The sequence below is a fragment of the Podarcis vaucheri genome (genome assembly GCF_965113315.1).
Source record: "Podarcis vaucheri genome assembly, chromosome: 7".
Classification (NCBI taxonomy): domain Eukaryota; kingdom Metazoa; phylum Chordata; class Lepidosauria; order Squamata; family Lacertidae; genus Podarcis; species Podarcis vaucheri.
Window position 1 is genome coordinate 88,543,263 of NC_138765.1, and position 20,134 is coordinate 88,563,396.

Sequence of the window (20,134 nt, forward strand, 5' to 3'; positions counted from 1 at the left end):
CGCTCTCCTCTTTCACCCTCATTAAAAGGTCTTTAATTCCTCCTCACTATTTCACACAGAGTGCATAGCTGTCAGCTTTTCCCTTTTCTTGCGAGGAATCCTATTTGAAATCAGGGAATTTCCCTTAAAAAAAAAGGAAACATTGACAGCTATGGCAGAGTGCCTTTCCCCCTTGTCATTGCAATGCAAGAAAAGCAAGCCCAGCTCTGTATCCCAGACATGTACAAGATAAACAAGCTATAGCTTAGGGCCCCACTCTCTCTGGGGCTCCCAAAAAATGTAAAGGAAAAAGAAACTGGGTGTACATTTCCAAAATATAAGATACAAAAAAACCCCCAAAAATCTACGAACAGCAACAAGTGTTTTGTGTTGTGTTGGCTCCTATGATGTAAATAATGGGCTCCCAATCATTTTAAGTTAGAGCTTAATAATTATTTCACTATTAAAATACTTCTTCTTAATTGTATTTCACTATTAATATACTTAATTGTATTTCAGTTAACAATTACTGTGATAAAATACATATTTTTTTACGTGCAAAAGATACCTATTAGGTATACCTTTAGATACCTATTAGGTCCATAAATGACCATATAGCATATATTCAACACAAAAAACAGCAACAATTTGTTGTTGACAAAGGACAGCTGAACATCTAAAGGGCCCCATTACCTTCAGTTGCTTAGGGCATCATCAATAATTAATAATACTCTGGGCAGCTTCCAACAAAACACTAAAATACAATAACCTATTGAACATTAAAAGCTTCCCTAAACAGGGATGCCTTCAGATGTCTTCTAAAGGTTTGGTAGTTATTTTTCTCTTTGACATGTGGTGGGAGGGCGTTCCGCAGGGTGGGTGCCACTACCGAGAAGGCCCTCTGCCTGGTTCCCTGTAACGTGGCTTCTCACAGCGAGGGAACCGCCAGAAGGCCCCCGGTGCTGGACCTCAGTGTCTAAACCTAAATCCGGCCCTGATCCCAGACCCCGGTGGTGCAGCCAGGCACCCAAGGCAGAAAAAATAAAGGGGTCTAGGCCAGGAGCATCCTTTGTTTGCAGGAGAACAGAGAAAGCTGCTCTGCTTACCATTTGAAAATTGGCAGGAAGGCAAGGAAAAAATGCTTTGGGCAAGTTGCTGCCAATCTCATGCTCTGCAGGAGGGGAACAGGCAGGGGGTCAATAAATGTGATCCTGCCTTATCCCTGGCCACCCAAATCCAGTTTGAATTAAAAACAACAGTGCTCCCCCAAAATATCTGATTTAGAAAATCTATAGGGGGAAAGAATGCTGAAGGTGAATTGTCTTTTAGTACCAAAGCCCTTGGTCGAGTGGATGCAAACTGATTCCAAGCGAAGCTGAAGGGAAAATCACGCTACTGTATTTCCTAAGCCACTCTTCCCTATGAGACCCCAGCACATTACAATTTAAAATTAAATTAAAACCACAGTGCCACTCACGTCCCTCTACAATTTAAAATATAATATGGGGAACAAAGGTAAATAAAGAGTATAGTGCTCCTTTGAGACGAAGGGTGGGATATAAATTTAATAAGTAATAATTTTCTCTGAAACTTTCTGGGCCAAATCTGCCTCTTTTGTAGCTAAGCATTAAAAAAGCAGGGCTGGGAGTCTAGAAATCCTTCATATTTTTGCAAAATAATGATAATCCCACACCCTTAAAGAAAAAGGCAGAAAAAAACTTGTTTATAAAGAAACTGACCTTTATATATATATTTATATATATATAAATTATAAATCCATCCAGTTTAAAGCAGATTTGCTAGCAGTTTTGTCACTTAAAATTCTGTCAGCTGCTTAAATGTTTTACAGACCTTCCAAAGTCATAAATTACAGAGAACAAGTCAAGGAATAAAAAGTTCCAAGCTTTCTTGCATATAACAGAAATCCCCTTTATAGATCAAAGTAAGAGACAAACCCTCCTCCATGATTCAACATAACAATTGCAAAATATAAATGCAATTTTAAACAAGTTAAAAATTACTAAAAATATACACACACCCTCCAGCTAAATGGGCAATACAGGTGGCTGATGTAGTTTTCTTGAGAGAGAGGAACGTAACTGGATTACAACAATGAAATATTTTAACTTTAGAAATTGGTTGCTGGAAGCAGCTGCAGAACCATTTTGGCTCATGATCCCAGCACTGCATAAAAGTAGTCTGTAGCTCTCTTTTTATCCATGTTTAAGTTCATGAAAATGAGATAAAACAACAGTAGTACAGTATTTCAAAAATTCAGAAAGGGAGGTTTGTGTGTATGTATGTGTGTTGCTATAGAAGGTACGAAAACATTTGGTTTATTAAGAACTTAAGTTTTGTTGACAACGATCAGTTTCTCCAGAAACTTACAATTTAACTTTTCTGCCAAATTCTCTCCCTGTAGTGGACCCAAATGATTATTGTGCTGGAATCTGATGCTGCCCCCGATATATATGTAGTTGTCAGAGAAAAACCCCAAACAAACTCCTATGTAATGGAGTATTTTGATCATAAGGAGTGAGAAGCAGGGCATGTATTTCCTTGATTGGATCCTGAGAGCTTTGCAAACAGCTGCTTCAGAAAAAAATTCAAACGTGTAGGATTTTCCATTTCTTTTAAAGGGCAATGCTGCTACTCACATGGACACGCCCGCCCCACCTGGATTTCAGGAGAAATTGGTTCCAGGCCCAACACAGAAGATGTTGCCAGAAAGCAGCACCACAACAGGCAAGTTACACAAGAGCACAATTGTCTTAACCGAAGGCATTCCCAACTTGGCAAACAGAATTCACCACCCGTACCATTTTGAGATACTTCTTGGTTATCCCCATTGCCTAACATAGTTCTGTCCCCTGCTTTTGTTCTGTATGGAGAAAGGCGCGGGGGGGGGGAACGGACTTAAAAGGTTTATTTTTGCTTATGCCTTGAGTGACCTCTAGCACTGCCGACAAAAGAAAACACCTGGAATCAAGATGTCTTGATGCAGGTGGACTCCTTTTAGGAGCTGCCAGTGAAATGTCTCTGGAACCTTATTTGATTCTTGCTATAACTGGTGTTTTTTTTTTTTAAAAAAAGCCTCACTTCCAAAAGCAAGCACAGAAGGCCTTCTTTCTCCAATGGATCCTACTGGCAAATCTAGACTTCAGTATGTCACTAAATTGCATGTGTAGCTGGAGTGAAGAACAGTTCCAGATTAAAATAAATAAAGACTGATTTATTGTGTGGTGTCTAAGAATCGTGCTGGGGTTTCTGGACAGAAAACATATTTATGTAGGCATCATTCTGACACTGACACTGACACACACACACACACACACTGCTCTGAGGAGCAAGTTGACCACACTACCAAACTATTCAAGGTAGGTTTCACACAACAGCTTTCCCTCCTTCAGCAGGTAGAGTGGGGATTGTTCCTGGAAGAAGCAGGTACTTCTCCTGGGAATGCCAAGATGGCCACGGAAAATCTACTGGTCCCCCTTAGCTGTGCAAAATGGTGATTAAGCAAGCTGAAGTGGCTAGAATGTACTAACACATCAACACAACTGGCGAAATAAAAGCCGTGTGGATCATTCCTAAAAGTACACCTGAAAATTTTATGGTCAAGGTCTTCAGATCCCTCCTAATTTAATAGCAGAAACAGGCTAATCACAAAAGTTCACAGGGCCTAGAATTCTGCACAAGGAGTCCATTGTGGACTGGCCACAAAAGAAACGGCTCACCCACTTGTTTCTAGGAAAAATGATGTGCCATCCCCCAAGACTACCAGCTCTTTCAAAAATTTAAAGCTTGTTATCTGATTCTGTTTTTCCTTTAGCCAGGTATCTGCCAAAGCCTGAAGTCTTTGTTGCAAAAAAAAAAACAAAAAACCACACCTATTTTCAGTACCCATTGATTCTGAAACAGCTATAATTTGGTAGGAAAAAAGTTTAGTGGTAGAGGCAACTCCCAGTTTAGGCGCGTCTGAATGATGCATGATGGTGCCGAAGTGCACATCGCTAAACCCGTAAGTAGCCCCAAAATGTCATAAAGACGCCATGACAAGGGGCTGGATGGGCTGGGCTTATGGAACGGTACCCCCAAACAAAACAAGGACTGCCTGTACCATGTAACATGATGAACAAAGTAACAAGGAGTGGGAGGAAGGATATTCAAGGTGGTGCCTGGATAATCAAGCCTGCTACACTTGCATGTATTTGGTTGCAAAGGAAGATCAACATACTTTATCGAAAGCCATTTCTTTTGGCCAGATGATGATTTCCATGCATTTAATAAAATCCAAGAGGAACCTACACAAATGTTCACCAAAAGCTGTTTTAGATAAGATGAAAGGTTTGGAATGGTGAAAATGAACAGGATTTGAAATTGATTTTCTAGAGTCTCATCCAAAATTTATCTAATGCACATTCCCTAACGATGCCCAGGATCAATCTTAAGAGATTTACGAATAACAGGAAGCACAACTCAGACCACGCATCCTGTTCCTCACCACATAAACTTGCTTGAAATACAGCCGTACACCTAATATGAAGCATCCAAGGGCACAGACACCACCTCAGCAATTCATCTTTTACACAAAGGAAGATAGGTGTGTTGAGTTTATGGAACAGATTACATATACACACCTTCAGCCGTTAGCCAACAGTTCCATTTGCACTGAGCTGCAGCCAAAGTTGAGTTTTCAATCAAGTTTATATGTTTCTTTTGCCATTATTTCACCTTGGAACAAACTTAAGCAGATACCAACTTTTTCTGATTTGGTTTTGTTTTTCCTTGCAGGACTGGAAAGCAAGACACACAAGGGCACACAAGTTGCAACTCACTCAGGCAGTGCCTTCAGTTGTTAGGTTGGTGGTGTGAATAAAAATAACTGTTCGGGAGTGGGGGAGTGTCCTGGGCCAATTAGTTCACCAAGCAGTTGTACAACTGTTCTCGGGGGGGGGGGGTGTTGGACGGGGAGAAAGAAAGAACACCCAATAAGTTACACAGTGGAGCACTGGGCTCTCTGAACATCTGCTTTTCTAAGGCAAGAAACTTGCACACAAAACTATAAATGCTGCATTGTGTGATGGAAAAAATACAAACTCCTTTGAAATATGCTTTACACTGGATTTCTATTGCTGCTTCTAAAGACTTCAAGCCCCCAGAGAGCTTCTGGAGAATGCCCCCCTCTCCCCACAAAGGGAAGTGAAACAGGTTAGGGATTTTTGCCTCTGTTACAATATGCTTATGAACATGTATAAAAAAGTGGTCTAAACCTGACGGACAAGGGTCCCTGCTTCTGGTTTTTATGTACAATAATTTAATCAGCTTGAATATATCTTTTTAATACATAAAAAAAACTATTTTTACGATCAAAAGTCCTTCATGCATTTATGAGGAAGTTCCAGATTTTTAACGTTGAAGGGATGGTGGCAGATGCTGTTTCTTGTCTGTTGTTGGCATTTCAATCTTGACCCTTGGCACCCAGGACACACTTCCTTAAACCTTTAGAGTTTTGATGGTATCAAGTCTCTTTTTCAGCAGTTCTCCCATTTCCTGTATCGCATGTTGGTAACTGTTCTGGACTTTCCTCAGCACAGTCTTTGTAAACTTCTTTTCTTCCTGGGAAGAAACATTTTTTTACACAGATAAATAAATCATCTGTGTGTGTTGTTATGTAAGCAATTTATATACCACTTAACTATAATGGTTGAAGTGGTTTACGAAGATACAATACAAAAATGAAAATCAGTTAAAACTATTGAATCAAACTACACCTAAAATGCCTGCTGGAATAAAAAATTATTCAGTAGGCACAGAAGTTCAATATGGAAAGAACCTGTCTGACCTCAACTGGAAGGGAGTTCCATAAAACTGAGCCCACAAATTACACAAAGTGTAATTAAACAGTTTAATTACCTTTAAAAATGTCTCAAAGTACAATTGCACCTAACGCTAAACAGCAGTTTGTTTTAATCCTGAGTTATCTCAAATCATAGAACCTCAATGTATAAGCAACAGTTTCTTACCTGCGACAGTAAATTGTCCTCTATGGAGAGTTCTTCAAGTTTAAGCGCAGCTAGATTGATTTCCAGCCCTTTGATATGATCTATCACATTGGAAATGAGAGTCTGGAGACCGGAAATGTAATCCTGAAAGCTGGTGAACACAGGGGGCTGCAGAGAGAAAAATAAAAGCTGTTGCACCCTGACCCACCAATTCTCTGTCCAATGTTCTCCATAGAAGTATATCATAGGTTTTTATTTTTGAGGCAGTGCTTTTTAATAGATATGTTTAGCAGCATAATGTAGGGACGCGGGTGGCGCTGAGCCTCTTGAGCTTGCCGATCGGAAGGTCGGCGGTTCGAATCTGTGCAATGGGGACAGCTCCTGTTGTCCTGTCCCAGCTTCTGCTAGCCTAGCAGTTTGAAAGCATACCAGTGCAAGTAGATAAATAGGTACCACTGCAGCGGGAAGGTAAACAGCATTTCTGTGTGCTCTTATCACTTATCATGGTCCACCAGGTGCCAGAAGTGATTTAGTCATGCTGGTGACATGACCCAGGAAGCTGTGTGGACAAACGGCGGCCTCCACAGCCTGAAGAGTGAGATGAGTGCCGCACCACGTAATTGCCTTTGACAGGACTTAACCATCCAGGGGTCCTTTACCTTACTTTTTTACCTTAGTGGCATATCGAGTACAAATCAAAACTATATTATTATTATTATTGTTGCTGCTATTATTAATCCAATTTCTCACCTGTCCTTCACCATAAAATCAAAAGGCAGGTTACAGTAATTAAAAAATTAGTTTTAAACAAATTAGTTAAGAGTAGGTCCTGAAAATATATACCTCAGGTGTTAAAGGCCAGGGTAAAAAGTAATGCAATGGAAGCCACATAATGAAAGTTTCAGGTGTGTAAGGACTGCTACAAAGAATGCTGTCTCCTGGGTGTTCACCCCTCAAACCTCTGAGGTGGAGCTACCAAGAAGGCCCGCCTACCTGACAATCTTAGCACCTGAGAGAAGGCACCCTTTCTGAACATTGCTACAACTAAACATGGAAGTTTCCATTAGCTACCGTAGCTTATAACTGATAAGAGATCTATTCTCTGTGGTTTTAAGTGTAATCTTTCCTTAAGACCATCACACCTCTATTAAGCAAATTCCATTAAATCATTACAGGAAACCCCTGTTCTAGGCGTGAACAAGATGTGAGCGACTGCGAACAGACCCAAACCCAGATGTGACCCGAAAATGTCATAAAAGATGTAACCAAAAGGGTGGAAGAGGGGCTGGGTGGAGCATTTGCAGGCTTTTTCAATTAAGACACGATTTCACAGAAGCACGCAATGACCCGGAACGCAAGCCCCACACAAATCATGGGTTGCCTGTGCACATTGAATAGAAGCAGTACTTTATTTTGCCTGTCCTGAATCAACAGTCCATTTAAATTGTGGCCTGTGGATCAGGAGCAGTCCCAAAAACCAGCATTTCCTACCATTGCTACAACACTCTCTTTTTTCTTCTTTTTCTTTTTTTGCAAGCTTGATCTGTATGGCCTGAGGACGGCGTCAGAATAACTGCATACCCACAGAACAATGGAGATGGTCTGCAAGAGTGAGAAAAGAGGTTGTCATGCAGGCACTTTAGGGGCACTGATGGGTTTTTGCAACCGACAAATGGGGGGGGGGGCAGGACCAGCTTTCCAAAGGTCTCATTACTCACCTCCACGAAGAAGACCAGATTTTCTAAAATATTCGGATGGGTTTGGAACCTGCCTTCCCTGACTTCCAACAAATCACCTTTACATTTATTGAATTGATCTGTTTTTTTTAAAAAAAGAAGGAAACAAGGTGAAACTTGTGAGAGAGACAAATCAAGTCTTACACAAGGCAGCATATTGGGAAACACTTTTTTGTGGCTTCCCCTTTCACAATCTGCATGCAAAGCATGCACTCTATAACTAAGGTAGAACTTTCCCCATCCAACATATTGAGCTTTATTAATATTGTTTTAATTTGACTGGTGCTTAATTACTTTTTAAGGATTCTCTTTTCTTTGTTTTTAGCCCCCCCCTCCAATTATTTGTTTCATTTTTACTCTGTGCATTATTTTGGCAGTGCCTGCATGGAATGGAAACCATCCTTCCAGAAAGTCAGCCACAAAAAACAAGCCAATTTATTTACTCCTGGTGATACCCTCATATACAAAGAAAAGTGAAGTTTTAATTGCATAGGCTTAACTGATAAGCATGGACTAGAGAAAATTTTTTGTGGGCTAGATCTTTTGGTAACGTGATTTTCAGCAGATTTACCTGTTAGTTGTTCTAGTAATGATTTAAAGCTATTTCCTATTCTCTCTTGAATTGCTGCCGAATCTTCTGAAAATAAAGAAAAGTTATCAAATGGCTTATACAAATAGTCAAATTATCTATCTGTATCCATATCTATATCAAGGGACAGAATTAGAAAAAAATACAATGAAAACAAGCAACTGCTGGAGAAGAAAAAGACTATCACAAAAAACAACAACACCCCAGACTTAAATTTGCTGCCCTACGGGGGTTGAACTAGATAGCCCTTGAGGTTACATCCAACCCCAAAAATGAAAAACAGAAACATATCTTTGGTCACAATTAAGCTAAGCAGTCCTTATAGTACAAAAATCCTTCAATATATTTCTGGGCCCACCCTATTCCTGTGAATCCTAATTAGTTTTAAACCTCTTCTAATGCTCTTTTTTTAATGGCTGAAAGTCACCCTGGAACCTTAAGTGAAGGGCGGTTAAGAAATCAAAACAAGAAGTGGAGAGCAAGGACTGGCACACGGTATGGACCACAAGGCTCACTGCAGGGATGCTGGACAACAACTCCCATATTTCCCGACCATTGGCTGTGGTGGTTGGGGCCTATGGAAGCTGGAGGAGCCAGTGTTTATCCCATTTCTGATCTAAGAAAAAGCATTTGCCTGCTCTCAGGAGAGAATGCCTCCTTTAATTAGAGGCATTCTTCCATCTCTTTCCATACAGTAGGGAATGGACACTCTGTGGCTGTCCAGATATTGCTGAACTACAACTCCCATTAGTCCAAACCATTGGCCATCCTAGCCAAGGCAGATGGGAGTTGGATTCCAAGAAGATTTGGAGGGCCACACGTTTCCCACCTCTGCCTTGCCAGATTGTAGTTTTCATTTTTAACCCGAGTCAACGAAAGTACGGAGACAAGGCAGAAAATTCCAAAGAAAATGGTCAGAAGGCTCATAACCAGATGGCAAGCTGAGATTCATTGGATTTTTTCAAATCTTAAGCATCGGGATTTTCTCTAGGATTTTTTTCTTTTTTAAAAAAAGCTCAGAATTCCACAAGAAAAGCCTTTGGCATCAACAGCAACTTGAAAGAGGCCAATATCTTCAAACCGATCTGAAAGAGCAGCACACCCATGTATGCCTCCCTCCCGCTTCAGCAGACACACCTAAATTGGCTGCTGGCCCCAGGAATTTCAAGACTTACCTAACCCAATAGTATCTAATTCATAAATTTCACTAACAAGGTGAAATAAGCTGGTCTGGCACTGGCAGCTCCCACTGTTGAAGAAACCAGCCATTCGGGAAGGTGGGGGGCCAAGGACCGGATACTAGGCGGGAAGAAAAAAAGGGGGGAACAGAATTAAATATTGTACCTTTTGCATACAGGAGAAAAGCAGAGTTGGTTCCTGGTATGAGCTCATTAGCTCTCCAATTAAAGCACCATGCTGGCACGTCGGAAGAATCTCAGCTCTTATGTCTCCTGGCATAATCACAAACTGTTTTAAAGAAATCAGGAACAGATTCTCTTAGCTGTACCTGAACTTTCTGCTCAAGGAACTGCTTTCCAGACTTCACTGCAGTGTCCAGCTTCCGCAGCAGAGCTCTTATCATGTCGATCTTGGAGGAGACGCCATTTTCTGTGGTTTTCTCGGAGTTCTTTGGCTGGGCGTTGTGGCCAAGAGCTGGCAGGCCACTTATGAGCCGCAACATCAAAGATCGGATCTGCAACCATATGGTCTCTTCCTCCAAGGAGAGTTCCTTGTGTTCTTCAGAAATGCCCCTGAGAGAGAAAAGGAAGGAGGGAGAAGGGGAGAGGGTACCCAAGAACTGAGACACAGAAGTACAAGCTCAAGCTTCCCTGCTCTATTTGCAAGCCCAATGCTGAGCCACAATCTGATTGTGGATGGGCAAGCCGAACTGGTGTGCATCACCGAGATCTAGGTGGACCTGATTTGACTCAGTTGTGCCTGTCCTGGTTCTTGGTGCAACATCAATTCAGACTGGAGGGGTGGTGGGGGAGTGTTGCTGTAGTCCGTAGAAGTGCACTTACTACCATCAGAAAAACCTTCTCTCTTGGAGCGGGACTGGAGAGCCTTCATCTGGTGTTATATTACTGTAATGTGTTCTATGTGGGGCCGCCGTGGTTTGGAAGCTCCAGCTGCTGCAGAATGCTGCAGCCACATTGCTGATGGAAGTTTCTGGTTGAGAACATGTGACACCATTGTTAAAACAGCTGCCCTGGCTATCCATCTGCTACCGAGCCGGGTTCAAGGTTTTTCTATTGATTTACAAAGTCCTGAACAACCTGGGTCCAGGATACCTCAGGTGTTGCCTGAAACCTTATATTCCAGCTTCTTCTGCAGGAATGTCTTTGATCATTCCCCAAGCTGGTGAAGCTCATCTGACAACAACAAGAAATCAAGCCTGTGCAGTACAATGGTCTGTTGATTATTAGTTTTAATTTCTCTTTGCTTTTAGCTTGTTTTTAACTTTTTATGACTTTATTGTATAGTTTTCTATTTTTATGTTGTTGTAAACCACTGTGATACATTTTAAAGTTGCAGCAGTAAATAATTTTTTTTATAAATAAACACAAAAAATATGAAAAAGCAATGGTAAACAGTGCAAGGATTATTGGGGAGGCCATACAGTGGGGGGGGAAGATTCTATTCACCCGAAGACTGGACGTCCTTGTGGAAAAGCTCCTCCAATGGCCACCAGCCAGTTGTGAGCAGGGCCAGAACCAAAAGTGGGCAAAGCAATGGATGCAGCTCCTACGCTTTGTACAATAGGCTATATCCCAGATGTGCAAAAGTTCTCTCCATCCAGCAAGCAAGAGGCATTATCACGGTTCAATGACCCATTCCAGCCAGACAAAAGCACTTGAGGAGAGCATGAAGAAGCGCCAGTGAGGGATGTGGCCTGGGGGACTCTCAAGGACCAGACAGAGCTAAAGCACATTTAAGTGCTGGCTAATTGTTATATAACTGTTTGCATAAATATAAAAGGGAAGGCAATCCGTTTTTAGATTGCAATTTAGTGGGAAAATTCCTGAAATTTAGCCTTCAGATAATGACAACCACGGCAGCGGGTTTTTGTACCTACCTGTCTTTTGGGTCCCAATTAAACAAGACAGTGAGGTCTCGGTTGTCCCGCAGGTCATTCCAGGGAATGTCATCCTCTTCTGGACTTAGGCTCATGGACTTTATACTTTCTTCCAAACTCACTGATCTAGTTCATGAAAAGCAATACAGAAGTACTGGGTCAGCTGCTTTTTGGATGAACTGAAGAGGATTTTTATCAGAATTCATTAGCACTCAGTCAGTGCAATGATGCACTCTTGAGCAGACTGACCCTGCTATAAATAATGCAATGCTCTGTGCAAAAAATAATTCATCTTATGCCCAGGAAAGCTGCATTTTTCAGCCTGAGAAAGTGATATAACAACTCCCACTCTTCAGCTGAGCTGAAGCGCACCAGGGTTCTCACATCTGAGTACTGTGCAACACTTTAGGTGGAAGACAGCGAATTCTGCTTCATCGAGAGATCTTTCAGTACCACTGGGACCTGTCCGTCAATTGAGACAGCTAGCAGTGCTTCTCCAAGCTAACATCTCTCTCAGCTTTACCACCCCACAACCTGCCTGAGGGCCCCCCAGGATAAGAACTCAGAAGATTAGAAATCAACTCTTCCATACTCACATATTTGCTTCAAGTAAGAGGTCCAGTAACATCCGTTCTGTGCGGACTTGTGCAAAGTGAAGTGAGGAGTTTAGTCTGTTCCTGAAAGCAATGAATTCTGGGATCTTCTCAAATGCACCATATTTATAGGCTTGAATAATGTATTCTGAGGTCTAAGAAGGAACACAGGATGGCCTCAGCATTAATTAAGCAAGGAGCTACAGATTTTCTGCATCACAAGAAACATATGACCTTGGGAGCAGCCCTCCCACTGCCTCTGCAGCACTAAAATGTTCTGGGCGTGCGTCCCCTGCTCATGCAGAAATGCAAGACACACCCTTTGGAGAGATTCCCTGTGTTCTCTGAGGGGAAACTGGGGTACACATTTGGGGGTCCCTTTGCCACTTACATCTTTCTGGTTGGAGTGGAAAAACCTGAGTGCAAAGTTGCAGGATTGTGACGCGGCAGCATAGTGACCGAAGGCTGTGGCATAGCGTGTCAGCAAGTAACTGTAAGAGAAACAAAACCAAAACAGTAACCATGAGAGGGCTGCTCTGCACCTCTGAAGAGGATCAAATTTGACAGGTGGACAGGGTTCCCACCTGCCAATCGCTTGATGCCACAATTACCACCAACACCACACTACCCACCCGATGGTGTCGTGCTGTATGTGCTTGGCATCGAGGCTGGAGTAAAGCTCCACGACTGGTTCAAACGCCCCGAGCATGCAGTAGATCCGGATGAGCAACAATTTGAACTGAGCATTGGAGGGGCTGTGAGCCAGCCCTTCTTCTAGTAAAGTCAAGCAGTGCCAGGCAGCCGGCTCCTCACCTGGGAAAAGAACACCACACTCAAGCCTTGAACGAGAGAAAGGGGCAGGAAAGATGGCCAAGCAGGGATGAGAAGCCCTCCTTTTGCTAGGATCCAAGAGCCATGGCCATGTCCCATGCTGGACACCCCACTGCTTCCCACAATATTATGATTATTTAATGTGTTTATATCCCGCCTTTCTCCCAAGATGGGATTCAAGGCACCTTACAACATTATCAAATACAAAGTAATAAAAACAAAGTACTGTATTTTTTGCTCGATAAGACTCAATTTTTCCCTCCTAAAAAGTAAGGGGAAATGTGTGTGCGTCTTATGGAGCGAATGCAGGCTGCGCGGCTATCCCAGAAGCCAGAACAGCAAGAGGGATTGCTGCTTTCACTGTGCAGCGATCCCTCTTGCTGTTCTGGCTTCTGAAATTCAGAATATTTTTTTTCTTGCTTTCCTCCTCCTAGAGCAAAAAATACGGTAGTTAGAAACAGTACAACACATTTAGATGCAGCATTAAAATGCTGATTGCCCTAAAAAAAAATGTCTGCACCTTCGTTTTCTAAGGCCTGTTTGAATAGGTAGGCTTTAGCCTAACTTCATGAGGAAAGAAATCCCACAATCTGGGAGCAGCCACAGAAAAAGCGCAAGTGACCAAAGGTCACATACAGTGAGCTTCAGGGCCGAGTAGGGATCTGAACCCTGATTTCCCAGGTTTTAGTTCAAAACTCTAACTCAGGCTTCCTCAACCTCGGCCCTCTAGATGTTTTTGGCCTACAACTCCCATGATCCCTATCTAGCAGGACCAGTGGTCAGGGATGATGGGAATTGTAGTCTCAAAACATCTGGAGGGCCAAGGTTGCGGAAGCTTGCTCTAACCACACTGGCTTTTGTTCATACGGCTGCAAACCAATGCTTGAGCAAATCTCTATTTGCATGCATGCATGCAGTGGAGCATGTAAGGACATACCTGCCTCTAGCCAGATGTCAAGGAGCAAGTGAACAGCAAGCAGACAGTAGTAGTCGGAAAACTGCAACTCTGTTTTCAAACAAGATTTTCCTATGGAAAAACAAAGTCAAGCAATGTAACTGAAAAAATTGTGTGTCTAGCATTTTAAACAACACCTGGCTTGCAAAAGGTATTGTTTAGCAAGTAGCTACAGTACTTTTTGCATATTTACACAGAAGTCCACCCCACTGAATTCAATGAGACATAATCCAACAGTTAAGCATGCCTAGCGTTGCACCCTATGTGCCGTATTCAACTAAGTTTTTAAGAGTGGAGCTACTGAAACTAATAAACCTACCTTAGTCATGTTCAGTGGCTCTACTCTTGAGTAAAACTTAGTTGACTGCCAGCCAATTTCTTATTTCTGGAAATCAGCATAGACCTTTTACCTAAGATTTAACTAATAAACAGTTAAACCACATCTGCTTATAATCCTTCTCTGACTAAAGTAACTTTTTCAGTTTGTCAAAGCAAAATCCATTAAAAACCAAGCAAACCATAGAAGATATCTGATGCAGTTCCATCCCTGAAGATAAGTAGGAATCCATTGGACTCTACTCCTCTCTACTCCTCAGAGGAAGGATGAAATGCATCAGGGGGCTAAAGTAAGCCAATAGCAATGACATGGTAGGAGGCAGAGGAAATACTGTATTTTTCAGTGTATAAGACGCCCCCTATTTTGGGGGACTAAAAACTGAGAAAATGGGAGGGGGAGATTGCCCTTGTATAAGACGACCCCCAATTATTTTACATTCTTTTATCATAAAAAACCAAGTCTTATACACGGAAAAGTACAGTAATTATTAGGATTTCCCCCAAGAACAGTGAAGTGGTCTGACATTTAGGCTAGATTCAAGCCCTCCTCACCAAAATTCAGCCCGTGCCGATATCGTGACATCAAGTCCTGGATGGCTCCCAGTTTTTGGGCTTTGTCCATGGTGTGGTAGAGGCCAAGTAACCTTGTCAACTGCACGACACACAAGTGTTGCTGCAAAGCTTTGATGTTAGCTGGTAGTGCAAGTTTCTCTTCTGCTGGTGCAGACAGGGGGATGACCCCCAGCAACTGGTTGATGAACTGTGGGGGAGGGAAAAGGAAATTTCAGATTTGAAATACCTAGCAGGGATGGCAGAGAGATCCCATCAGTGCTGCTCCCCTCCCCCCCCCCCGAACTGTTTCCATTCCACCTGGCCATTATGAAAACTTTAAGAATTGGCACCTGAGACTGCTTTTCTTCTTTCCTCCTCACCCCTTTTTCCTTTTGCATCTACCACCAGCTGCCCTATGTAGAGGATTCTAATGAATCTGTATGTGTTGATAATTGTGTTTTCTGGTTTTTAAAAATGCAGTTGAAAACTAGGGGAAAAGCTTGATCACAAAACAGTCTGTTCAATGTACGCCACAACTGGCCTGAACAACAAAGTTTAAGGATGAATAGAAAGACCTTCTCCTCAAATAACGGATCACCTTTCTACTGGTTGCAGCTCATCTGCTGATTGCTCCAAATTTGGTTTGGATAATTTGCAGTTGTCTGCTTGGAGACGAAAGGTTTGGACTCTGGCTCACATGGAAAAGCTGACTAAACAGTTAGCAGCACTGAATGGAAAACGAATGGAAAGCTGTTTTGTAGAAATAGGGTATGCCTTTACATATCAGAAACTGATTCTGGCAATGCAACGTTATGGCAGGGTATATTTGGCTGCTCTCAATATATTATTCTTATGAGGGAAGGGTGTTATTTTTATTGCATGGGGGTTTCTTGCATTGTTATACTAGAAAGCATTTACATTTTAAATGTTACTTGTAAGCTGCCTTGGAAAGATTTACATCCGTTGTTATAAATAAAGCTGGTGGTGGTCCTTGTATTTTTCATAATCTAAGCCTGTAAACTGGTATTGGCTTTTTAAATTATTGTTTAAACCACTTAGGGAACCGCTGCAGCTGAAGAGCAAGGCTAAAATGTGCTAAGAAGATAAATGTGCAGCCAAAGTTTCAAAATGTATAAGCAGATTGTATGTCTACATCAGCCTTGTGCAATCTGGTGCCCGTCAAGTGTTTTGGACTACACCACCCATCAAAATACCTTGAGGGCATCAGGTTGCAAAACCCTGGTTGAGAACAGAAAACACCTAAATTTTCCAGCTAGAAACTGTTCTGCACTGGGTTCTGCAGGGGCATGGTGTAGGCTTGTTTGGTTAGGAACATTGTGACGAAAGGGCAGAATTCTCAAATCCTTATCATCTATGAGAGCCTGGGGACAAACATTTTCAATGAATATACTCGAAATCGCTGCACAATATCACTTGTTCAATGGCAGCAATTGGGGAAAGCTGGCATTGTGGGGGAAGCAAATGGCATCCTGTTCTCCCCTCCCCCACGGATACCATGAAAGAAACCAATGAACGAACAAATAGTGAGATGAGTGGCATGTAGAGGCATGAGCTAGGGAATCGGTGGCTATGTAATGCCCTCTTCCCTTAAACACTGCCACCTTCTTGAGTCTCCCTGCAGTCCTAAGAGAAACACACTTTAAAAAAAAAACATTTCTAAAAACTCACAATATTCAATTCAGCACCAGATCTCAGATTTCACTCTTAAGTGACAAAACCCTACACATGACGTTGCCTTGGAAAGCCAAAATTCCTGCCTTGGAAAGCCTGCATCAAGTGTCTGAGAGAAGTTTTCAAAGAGTTACAATGATGCTTTCCCTTCCAGTAAGGCTTTTAATTAAGGGACCATCAGCAGGTATAAGGCAACAGGTTAGGATTTCAAGGCAGGGTAGTCACCTTCCACCTGTGATCCTAGAAAGCTGCTGCCATCAATATTGGGCAATAGGGACTCCTGCTGAAGTGGTATAAGGCAGCAACATCTATCCTAATATTTTGAAGTAAGATTTGTTTTAATATACTGATGTTTACAACCTGCTTAGAAATGGCATCTGCTGGATTACACTCAATTGCTCAGTGACCTTTGGCGAGAGCCACATTGGAGCTAGCAAAAGAACAACAACTAAAAACCCCTCTTAACCTCAATAGTGCTGGGACCATAGTTCTCAGCAGTTTTGTTTACAGCCTCTGACAGGCCAGGGGTTTTTTCCCCTTTTCTTTTGCACATTTAACCCTCTAGCCACAGGGGCTTAGAAGAACAATGAGTTGAGCACCAGGATTTCCAGCTGCTGAAATCACTCAGCACAGCTACTCCTGACAGCAAAGTCTCTTTTGCTCTTTTGAATATTGGGGCAAGGCCCTCACTGCCCTACACAGCATAGGAAGCAGAGGGAAACTAGGGGAAAAAAATAAAGCAGTAGATAAAAAAATAGATAAAACAGCATCTTTAGTCAGATTGCCCTGAGCTGGGGCAGGAGCACACAGGCCTTCAAGTTTCTGCATAATCCCAAGTTGCACCCAAAATGTGTTGCCTTAATTGTATATTTCAATCATTGGAACAAATAACACAATCATGTTGTAGTGAAAAGAAAGGAAGAGAAAAGATCAGCAGACAAATGGCCACCAAACTTACCTTTGTATATTGGGTCGGTGGGAGGAGATCCACAAACACCTTGAGATCAGTAAAGCAGCAGGGTTTGTCCCCAAATTGTTTGAAATATTGGAACATCAGTTCTTCTGGATCACCTTACAAGTATAAGAACAGTGATTTAAGATGTTTTTCAGCAGTAAAACAGATAACTGAAGGGAAGTGACATATCTACACCTTAGCTTCTCTTGCTGAACTAACATGACTCCCTAGTGTACTTTGAAATTTAATACAGTAGTAATTTAAGACTATCATGATGAATTAGGAAGCTAGGTGGTAAACAAAGATGATTCCAAATAACTGAAGTAAAATCAAGCATACAATTGAGAAGGCAACATGTGAGGAATATAGCAAGTTGGAACAGGGAGGTTTCATTTTCCGAGTAAGGCTTACAATTTTAACTGAGTGTTTTCATTTTTAACATATCCTCTGTTGGCACACTCTCTTTAGCTTGGGGGTGCGAGAGATGGAGAGTTCTACAAGTGGGGAAGGGATGGAGCACAGCTTTCTTCTCTGCCCTCTGCCACCTTTGGCCTGCTATGTTTATAGTGCTGGAGGCATGCCAGCCACAGACACTCTTTGTGGGGGTGGAGGGAGTGGAAATACAGGTTATGGTACACTATCCTCTTTCTGAACTCTGTTATCTTCTCTCTGTAAACCCTTGGCAAACGTGCCTCTACACACAGACATAAATACAACAATTTGGGCATACAACTAAGATGGAGAACTGCTTTTGTTAGATTCAGGTAGGTAGCCGTGTTGATCTGACGCAGTAAAGGTAAAGGTGCCCCTGACCATTAGGTCCAGTAGTGGATGACTCTAGGTGCAGCACTCATCTCATTCTATAGGCCGAGGGATCCGGCGTTTGTCTGCAGACAGCTTCCGGGTCATGTGGCCAGCATGACTAAGCTGCTTCTGGCGAACCAGAGCAGTGCACGGAAACGCCGTTTACCTTCCCACCAGAGCAGTACCTATTTATCTACTTGCACTTTGCTGTGCTTTTGAACTGCTAGGTGGGCAGGAGCTGGGACTGAACAACGGGAGCTCACCCCGTCACGGGGATTCGAACCGCCGACCTTCAGATCGGCAAGCCCAAGGCTCAGTGGTTTAGACCACAGCACCACCCGCAGTAGAAATATATTAAAAAATTAAAAAATAGTCCAGTAGCACCTTGGAGACCAACTAAGTTTGTTCTTAGTATGAGCTTTCGTGTGCATGCACACTTTTTCAGATACCTGAAGAAGGTGCTACTGTATTATTATTATTATTATTATTATTATTATTATTATTATTATTATTATTGATATTTATTGAAAAAAGAATTTTTAAAATCACAAAGAAAAAGATAGACAAAATTACAGAAAAAAGACAAAAACAGGAAAAATATATATAAAACCATCCTATTCAAATTCTCCACTTTCTTTACCTTCTTTCCATGACCTCCTCCCATCTCTTGTATCTTGATTAATAATTGTCACAGCCAATCCTTTCCATAATTCATAATATTCTGTCATTACATTACCTTGCTCTATTTTCATCTTATCTTATATAAAACCTTAAAACTTAAAGTTTAAATCTTATTTTTACCAGCTTCTCATAACCATTACCTTTTTACCTAGTTCTTTAAACATTCTTACAAGAGCCTAGTAATTTCATTTCAACATTTTTGCAACTTTCCTAAAAACATTTCTGACGATAAAAAAAAGAAAAGAAAGACAATCCAATCTTCTTCCAGTGTCCCCTCCCCCCGGTCCCGGGATTATCAGTCCTTTTCGTCCCATTAGTCTGGCCCATGGCGTGCCATGACAGAACAATTGAATGAAGAGGACCTTGTTGAATCTTGGGCGCCAGGGATGGAGGGACTTTTGGCCCAGCAAGAAAATGAGTCTTTTGATTTGATGAATGAACTTGGAAAAAACCAGATTTGGAAAGACAAAGTTTGGCTGGAAATGGGGGGTTGGACTGACCCCCCCTATGCAGGGATGTTTGGACTTTCAGAATCTGGCAAGGGGCTGTCAGAGGTTTGAAGCTGTTGGGACTTATCTTGGAGGGAATTTGAAACGTGCTTACTACTTGAAACATGTTTTAAAATACCACATGGAGTTTAGTCTGGACTATGAGAAAGGGGCTGATTTGTCGAAAAGGGTCAAAAACACTACCAAGCTGGAGTTCCCACGAGTGAAAGGAAAATATGAAGAAGAACTGCGGAAGGGACATGGAAGAGATTTGATGGCCTCGGATATAAGATCACCAGGTTACTGGACTATTATTTTATCCTTTTGTTAGGCAAGCCAGTTCAAATAGTGGCCAATCTTTCAGAGGCCACATTTCACAGGTGGACAGGGCAGCCCACTGTCAACTACATGATGGCAAGTGATGTCAGGTAGAAGTGATTCCACCTAGAAGCAGCAGGGCTTGTATTCAGTGACAAATTTAAAGTGTGCAGAATGCAAGCTGAGGCTCCAAAGGAACAATCAGGAGCATGTGGCTTGGAGCGCCCTCCTTATTGTCCCTTTCTAGCTCTTGCTTGCATTAGGTGCAGATCTGAGTAGAAGAGACTCCACCCAAACGCAGCAAGGCTTGCACTCATAGCCAAACTTAAACAGTGCTGAATGTAAGCAGGGGCAACAAAGGAACAATCAGACTTCCTATTGTCCCTTTGTAACCTCAGCTTAACCTGTCCTGCACCTGATGGTGAGCAAAGTGAAGCCCAAAACAGCTGCATGGGCCAAACTGAGAGGTTCACCATCACTGGAATATACCATTCCCTCTAATAGCAATCTCAGGTGTTTGAGCATTTATAATTTTGGAAGTGAT

General features: G+C 42.1%; 1 protein-coding gene and 1 long non-coding RNA gene across 3 annotated transcripts in view; one reads left to right on the forward strand and one right to left on the reverse strand.

The window, feature by feature from the left end:
* Positions 1-4,769: 4,769 nt before the first annotated feature.
* On the forward strand, positions 4,770-7,564 carry LOC309536512. Its single transcript, XR_014221546.1, has 2 exons — positions 4,770-4,841; positions 7,160-7,564. It is a non-coding gene; the product is annotated as an uncharacterized lncRNA (long non-coding RNA).
* The window catches only part of NAA25 (N-alpha-acetyltransferase 25, NatB auxiliary subunit), a 37,682-nt gene continuing 22,853 nt past the window's right edge, over positions 5,306-20,134 (reverse strand). The window contains exons 11-24 of one of the 2 annotated variants that reach the window (XM_082229938.1): positions 17,303-17,415; positions 14,653-14,860; positions 13,747-13,836; positions 12,611-12,791; positions 12,370-12,469; positions 11,982-12,133; positions 11,386-11,511; positions 9,817-10,060; positions 9,485-9,608; positions 8,292-8,354; positions 7,703-7,800; positions 7,476-7,586; positions 6,006-6,152; positions 5,306-5,598 (exon numbers count right to left, since the gene is read on the reverse strand). In XM_082229938.1, coding sequence (XP_082086064.1) covers positions 5,476-5,598; positions 6,006-6,152; positions 7,476-7,586; positions 7,703-7,800; positions 8,292-8,354; positions 9,485-9,608; positions 9,817-10,060; positions 11,386-11,511; positions 11,982-12,133; positions 12,370-12,469; positions 12,611-12,791; positions 13,747-13,836; positions 14,653-14,860; positions 17,303-17,415 — 1,880 coding nt within the window. In that variant the 3' untranslated portion in view covers positions 5,306-5,475. Of the gene's footprint in view, positions 5,599-6,005; positions 6,153-7,475; positions 7,587-7,702; positions 7,801-8,291; positions 8,358-9,484; positions 9,609-9,816; positions 10,061-11,385; positions 11,512-11,981; positions 12,134-12,369; positions 12,470-12,610; positions 12,792-13,746; positions 13,837-14,652; positions 14,861-17,302; positions 17,416-20,134 lie in introns of both variants that reach the window. The other variant, XM_082229939.1, reaches the window with a different exon arrangement.